This window comes from Pteropus alecto, unplaced genomic scaffold (assembly GCF_000325575.1).
Source record: "Pteropus alecto unplaced genomic scaffold, ASM32557v1 scaffold62, whole genome shotgun sequence".
NCBI lineage: Eukaryota > Metazoa > Chordata > Mammalia > Chiroptera > Pteropodidae > Pteropus > Pteropus alecto.
In genome coordinates this window covers 2907897-2916019 of record NW_006432491.1, presented here as the reverse complement: position 1 = coordinate 2916019, position 8123 = coordinate 2907897, and the positions used below count along the sequence as shown (strand labels likewise).

The window sequence follows — 8123 nt, the reverse complement described above, 5'->3', positions numbered from 1 at the left end:
ATTTGAAATAAATTATAGTGTATTTACCATAAAAATATAATTTTAATTAGAGTACTTTTTCAAAAGCTATCAAAGTTACTGAAAGGTGATTTTCTGTAACTTGTTTTACTGTTCAAATTCAATTTATTTGCCACCTGGTATTTTTCTTTCTAGATTTTTTAAAAGTCATTTTTCTACCATTAAATAGTGCTTTAAAAAGAGCCCCACTTCTTATGATGTAATTGTTGATCAGTTAGACAGTTCAACAAATACACAATGAGAGTCCACCATGTGCCAAGAGCTATGATATTTATTTTTCCAAGGGAAATGCTTAAACCAGGGTGTATGTAACTCTCCATCTATTTATTTAGGAATATGCTCCTTTGTTACTATTATTATGTTAATAATTTTCCTTTTAAATGATATGCTCCAGGAAAATGAGAATTTTTATCCCTGGGTTTATAATGCATTTTTGGGGTATTTTAGGGTAATTTAATAAATATAAATTATTTTTGAAAAGTCTTCTGTGACAAACTTATGTTTTAATATAACCTTTTTAAATAGAAAATTATAAATTTCTAAATTTAGTGAGCCGTGCCAGTAAATGTTTTTCTACTATGTAAAATACTATATCTAGTAGAATTATTATAATGTTCGCAGAATCAGTTTCTTATTCTGGAATTTTTTTTTTCAGTCTCCTGAATGACAACTGAATCAGAAAGATTTCCAGAAATGTTTTTGAAAATTTGCTATATCTGTAAGTTATATCTACAAGAAAGGTCAACAATAACTTATGATGTTGATAGATTATTTTGGCCTTTTTGTTTGTTTTAACTAAAATAATTCTTCATCTTCTTGAAAAGGCCTGTCAACCTTTACACAAAACTCATACGAACATTTCTAAGTGAAGTCAATTGCTGCTTTCAACAGATTATTCATTTGAAAATATTTAAATATTTATGCACATGTCTACCGTCATCTGTACAACAAATATTTTAATTTAGAAAAAAATTAACATAAAACAGAATTTGTTCAACTTTCACATTCAAATTGAATTAATAATTGTAAAAATTCTATAGATCCAAAAGAAGCTTTATGTCAATTCAGCCATCCATGACCTTCTGCCCACAATTAATACGTTAAAATTAGGAACTTTGATGAACTTGGGTAAGAACTAAATTTTGGAAAAGTTAACTAACAAATATGACTATTGAAAATTATGGTGTTCTTTTGTAGATAAATTATTATAGATAAATGAGAATAAAGAGATTTTCAATTATTCCATTTTAACTCAAACCAATGCATGTTGATAAATTGAAAGTTGGAGGTCATGATTGATATGTTTGTGTGGAAGAGTGAAGAAAGAGACCAGGGGGACCTTTTAAACAAAAGAATTAGTGCTGCAACTTTATTTTTAAAGGATATTGAGGAGGTAACTTACATTTTACACAAATATATCTGTTTGTCAATTTATTTAGCACTCTGTTTAAAAAACTGGTTATTCTTTTAAAGAGAAGATATCTCAACTCTTTTGCTCCCATCTAACTTATATAATTAAATTATTCAAATTCCATTTAAATTACAACAATCTTAGCCTCTTCCTGAAGCACTAGAATTCACATTACATTCCAACAAAATGACCTTACAGCCTCTTGTGTTCAACTGAGATACCCCAGCCTGATATAGAGGCCTTCTACAACTCTTTTCATCACTCAATACTAAATTCTTGATTCCTTCTTTGAATTGTTTCATTCTATGTGCTGTGCTAGTCATTCATGACCAATCTAACATGCCTAGCAGGTGCATGTCATTTTTGATTTTCACATGTTAAATATTACTAAGGATCCTTCAAGCTTCTAAACCGGTAGTGTAAAAAGTCTGCTCTTCGTTAAATAAAGGAGCTTCATTCCCCTATGTTTTATCCCAGTCCTGTGCTTCTGGGGCTCTATACTCATCAATTGCCATGTAGAGTAGTTCCTTTCTTCGGCCACTTTCATACTTATGTGTTCTTTACATATTTCCCACTCCTCCTCAAATCTTCCATGATTCTAGTTTTTATTTTTTACCCTTTTCTCTAAATTTGTGTAGTTTGGCATTTAATTATGCTTAGTATTTATTTCTATTTCTCTCATTCTCTGTCTCTGTCTCTCTGTATGTGTGTTGAGGTATCCACAGTTGCATATTTGAGAATCAGGGTCTTGTTTGTATTTCTATGTAGCACATTCAAAGTTTATGACACAATTCAACGCTTCCCCCAAACTTAACCCCTCCTCTAGGACACTTTTGTTTATCTCTGAACTTTTCAATAAATAGTACCATTATTTTGTGCACATTATTTGGCATCATGCTTGGGTTCTTCCTTTTTCATATGAAACTTCAGCACAGCCTGTCCATTTTGCCTCTAAAATCTAAATTTGTTTACTTTCCCTCTCTACTGAATCTACCCTTGTTTAAGCAATCATTATTTTCTTGCTTCACATTTATTTCATTTTAATAAAAGTTACACTCCCTATTTTAGCTATAAGTTCCAGCATGATTTTTGATCCATGCATATGTAAATTCATCTTATGTCTTACTTTCCTTTGCTTTTTATATTTAATCCATTGTTCTTTGATTTCTTCAAACACAGTAAGCGGTCACCCTGCAACACCATGTACCTTCACACATGCTGCTCATTGTTTTTCCCTTGGTGATTTTTTTTCTGTCTTGTCTCAGCTTTAATGTCATTTTTTTTTAGGAATCACTCTAAGTCAAGTTAATCCTCTCCACTTTTTTTTTTATTATAATGGTACCCTGTTTGTTTAATTTATTACGATACCATAAAAATTAATGTTTTTCTCTCATATTTTTTACTTCTTTACTTTCCTATTCTCCCACTGTATTCTGTGCAGGTAAGTGGCCATACTTCTCTTATTTACCATGTATTCCAGAATCTAGAACCAGCATCTAGAACATAGTAATTTCTCACTAAGTCTTTTTTGAATAAATAAAATACCATAAGGTACTCAATAAATGCTTGATATTTGGGTAATACTCTTAGTTATGTTGAGTTCATTATTTCTTGAGAGGAATGATAACAACATTAAATGCTTCAGTTTTTTCAGTAAAACATATCAATCAATTATTTATATTATGCCTTTTCCCAAGGACTTCAGGTCTTTACATAAAGTAGTTATAGCGTTTGTATATTCAGGACGCTAGTTTTCATTTGACTAAATATACCACAGAATTGCAGTTTTTTTTCCTGCCAATACAAAGGAGAACACATATTTTTCTCTAAAGCAAAAGCATTTCAGAACTCTTCTGAAATCATAATGCATTTTGGTCCAAAACATATCATTGATTCCCTTGGGCAAAAACAAATTGAAATGTCTTAGGACAAATTCTACTTTAAAGTCACAAGAAAAGTACAATTGTTTGAGGATATCTTTGTAAACTGTGGTTTATTTAAGGTTAAGTGAATTTTAGACCCAATGTACATTGAAAAACAGAGAGCGAAATGTTCTTTTTCTTAGTTTAGCAGCCCAGTAACTGTTAAGAATAGCATTCCTTGTATTCATTATTATTAACCAAACTAGAAATAATCTAATGATAAACTCCTAAATAAAATTTATTGATTCAGAAACATCTCGACATCTACAAAGTGATAATTATCTCATCATTTAGAATATTGACAAATTTTAAAGAAATTCTTCTTAGGGCAAAACCTGTTATATATCTGTGCATGTTAAAGATAAATTAAACATCATTTGCTATTATATAAAGAGAAATTTCTTCCACATTTAAATCCATGATTCTGTTTCTGAGTTCTCATTTCCTAAGTTTAGTTTCTTTTCTGAATTATAGCTTCTTTTTCCTTCTAGCCCAGCTCTTGGCATTTTTGTCCTCATAAACTCCTATTATAGAATGCTACTGCCTCTGCACAAACTGGCCTTCTCAGTCTTTAGATGAATGTGTCATGTGTACTCAGCATTGGCCTTTTCCTTCTCTCTTTAGTCTCTGAATTTATTTATATTTTTCCCCATTCCTTTTGCAACCTGTAGATAAAAAAGATATTCTTGTGGAAATATTGAACAAATAAGTGCCATTGAAGAATCTGACTTTTAACAGTGTAAACATGAGGGACAAAACTCACTATTTCTGGCTGCTCTGTTAACACTCTCTGAGTATTAATGACAATCTAGCAAAATAAATGAAATTTCTTTGGGGTTTCTTGTTCACCCTACCAGTGAAGTTTTGCTGTGTACCAAACTACTCTAGAATTTAGAGACTTAGAACAATACAGAGTTTCTATTTGTCATGATTGATTTATGGATTAACTGGTCAGTTCTTCTGTCTAGATTGGCTCAGCTGAGGCTAGGAGGTCCAGGATGGTTTCACTCACATTTCTGGCAATTGCCCAGTATCAACTTGGATGATTTCTTGTTCACGTGATTGTTCTTTCTGTAGCCAATGAGACTGTGCTTGTTCAAAAGTGATTTTATTCTTAGTGCCATCAGTGATGAGCTTTTCATGCCTTACTTGTGTCATCTTTGCTAGTGTCCCATTTCCAAAGACAAATCACATGGCCAAGATCTGATTAAAGTATTGAAGAAATGGATTCTGACCTCTTGGTGAGCAAAAGCACCAAAATCGCCTTGCAAAGGGATGTGAATCCAAGAAGAAACCTGTGACCATTTCTGTAATTTATCACATTCATTTTAGGATTTGGGGGTTCCAAGAGTGAGGTGCAAGTTGTAATCAGTCAGTCATATCCTGGATTAGTCAGGATAGACTATGCAATGGGTACCATATTCACAAAGGGAGAAGAAGTGTCATGTCTACTTAGAGAGACACAGGGTTGGGGGCAAATTAGACTTGATGAAAGGAGCAATGTTGTAGCTTAATCTTGAAAGGAAGGTATGTGAGAAAGGGCAAGACATGGTCTGGTATGTTTAAGAAATGGCAAGTATCTTTAATGACTGGATTGTAGGGCTCAAATAGAACATGAGAGATCAGGCTGGTGAGTTTGCAAAAGCCAAATAGTAGGAGAAGGTTATATGCCAAGCTCTCTGTCTCTACTTATTTACCTCTTATTTACTGCTACTCGCTTCAAACCAGCCTCCGTTCTTATCACTCCACTAGGAGTTCTCTGACAAAGGCCACTCATGTTGCTAAACATATTGAAAACATTCTATTACATACTGTGTTTAATTATGTCTAGTAGTTTTCTTTGTTGACCATTCATCCCGAAAATCTCTTTTTTTGTTATTTAATGACATCTCACGCTCCTGGTTTTCCCTTCATTGTTCTGGCTGCTCCTTCTCAGACTCCTTCACCTAGAGTTTTATCCCAGGCTCTGTTCTTTTTCATACTTTGTACCTTTCTATGTACCTCTCTATTTGCTTCCATGGTATCAGTTATTATACAGATACTGCTTTCTCTCAAATCTTTATTTCTAGCCTAAATTGCTTTTATGTTTCAAAATCTACACACACACACACACACAGACACACACACACACACTTTTTGCTTAGTATTTCCATTGACTTGTCTCACAGGAGCTTCAAACTCAACAGGACACAAACTTAACCATCTTTCTCCCTTCAAAGTTGCTCCTATTTCCCTTCAAACATGCTTCTTATTTTGACATAATAACAGACTCATATAGTCATCGAATGTAAATATTTAACCTTCTCCCAATTCCTCACCTGCTGTATATATCTAGTTGAAAAGTCCTGTAGAGTCTACTTTAACATTGTTTCTATCTTTTCCTCCTATCTGTCTTAACTGTGTCAATTTTTATTTTTATCCTCATTACCCATCACCCCCGACTATAAGAAAACCTCATTTATCTCAAGTCTTTCCTCCTCTAAATCTCTGAAGGACAACCAGTTTTTTTTTTTTTTTTAAACAAAATCTTGATCATGCCATTGTCTGAGTCCTTCAATGGCTCCCCATTGCTGTTTGGATGAAATAAAATCTAAGTAGCACCACATACAAGATTTGACTTCACTGAAGTCTTCCACATTCTTGACAATCTCTTCAAACTGTGCTCCAAAATTTCTGGCCTCCGAAATAGCTGCCTTCAGATCCTTCCTGGGTTACTGGATTATATTGGGGTATTGTGTCTTCCTGTGAATTCTTCCTGCTCCCTGACCCATACTTAGATCACATTACAGATCTATTGCTTATTATCACCTTCTATGTGATACACAATTACAATACACAATGTCAAAAAAATCTGTGCAACAAAACTGTGAAGTTTTACAGATGAGAAAAATGAATACAATTAACAGAGACACAAATGTGGAAACACGGTGACTTCTAAGAACAAACTGGGGAATAGAAGGAAAACACGGAATCCAGAGTGGAAGTGGAGGAATAACACGTATCTCCTACCCTGTGTGGGAGAGAGTGCCCTGATTTACTGAGTAAAGTGCTCTTGTTTACGCAACAAGCATATCCACTGAGAGGCACAGTTGCATCAAACTCAATTAGAACAAGCATTAACATAGTGTAGCTCTCAATCTATTTTCATCATTTCTGATTATCATCTAATTTGCATATAGATTTGCCATTAGGGAAATGCTGACTAGCTAAGAGTATTCTGATCTTCAGGAAAGTCAAAATGCTTCTATTCTTTTATGAATTTGACTAAGGTAGATCAATTTCCAAAGGAATAATAATTTTTTGAGTGCTCTCACCAAATCCATTTTCTAGGACAAACCGAGGAACCAAGGTAATGACTTCTGGGAGAATAATGCAATGCCCTCTTTGAGCCATTAGTTCAACCTCTCTATACAACATCTGCTTTTTACCTTTATGCTTGCAACTGTTTTCTTTATAGGAAAAGTAAGCAGAAGACATTTCAACATTGCTTTATAATCTTGAAATATTAACACTGATAGCATGTTATGGTTAGGAAATTTCAGTTTTTATCTATGTGCCCATCTTTCTATTTATTCATCAATTGAACTACCCAGCAATCTATCTATTATCTATCTATCCATTCACCCATCAATCATGTAATAAACACTACAACATGCCAGATGCTGTATTGGTCCTACTATACTGTGGTGAGCAAAAAAGAAATGATTCTTGTTCTCATAAAGTCTGTAGGCTGATATAGCAGATGAACATTATTTGTTAATTTTCTTACTTAATATTTTAATTATAGATTATCATGTCCTCTGCATATGGAATCAATGATGTCCAGAGTGAGGTTCAGGAAATCTCAGAGGGGTGTTTCCATTTGACCCAAAGTCTGATGTTTAATTTTATGCTTTCATGAATTTCCTAAAAAGATAATATTTCAATATTTTTCTGGTATATATGTATTTATGAAGCTCTTTTGTGATACAAGCTCAACCTTATAGAAGAATAGGACCAGAAAGGCTGCTTTCCTTGCCCAAATGATCAATGGTCACCGGAATTAGTTTTCTCCAGAGATTTCCTTCATTCTTCCCTCCTTCCTGATTTCTATTTGACTTCAAACCTCTTGAGACCATTTTTTTTTTAATCCCAAATCTACCACCTCTCTGTCTCTCACTCTCCTTGGCAAGGTCTGTAGTAAATAGCTTGCAGGTTGGAGAAATTGGAGGGAGGACTGGATTCAGCATTACTTTGAATTGGATATTTGCTAATTAAGCTAAGACTGTCTTTGGAGTTTACATATCATTGCAAATCTACTTAATGAATATCCAACTATTCACTTTTTCCATGTAATTTTTCCAGATTTTTCCAACTGGAAATGCTCTTCACATTTGAAACATCATTTCCAAGTAGTAATGGACTACTCAGTATCAAGGAATTTGTTAAATACTTTTGTTTTCCAGGCAATCTATTAACAACCTGGTTAAATAAATGATTCTTGAATTTAATTATATTTTTAATTTGTAAAGTGGATGACAGGGGAAACATGATATTTAAGTTTGATGGTAAATGTGTAAAACAAATTTGGACTTAGATACAGTTACAGAAAGAATGATTTCAGTTGTTATTCATTCATTCCATCCCCATTCATTCGACAAACTTTAAAAATTAAATTTATTGGAGTGACAATGGTTGATAATAACATCATATGTTTCAGGTATACATCTTTACAATATGATAACTGCATACTTTATTGTGTGCTTACTATCCGAAGTCTAGTATTTGACCTT

The 8123-nt window shown here is 33.3% G+C and overlaps 1 protein-coding gene across 1 annotated transcript in view; it reads left to right on the top strand.

The window, feature by feature from the left end:
- The window catches only part of PXDNL (peroxidasin like), a 495544-nt gene that overhangs the window by 221031 nt on the left and 266390 nt on the right, over positions 1-8123 (top strand). Inside the window, 1 exon segment of the mRNA XM_025043730.1 lies at positions 674-736. Coding sequence (XP_024899498.1) covers positions 674-736 — 63 coding nt within the window.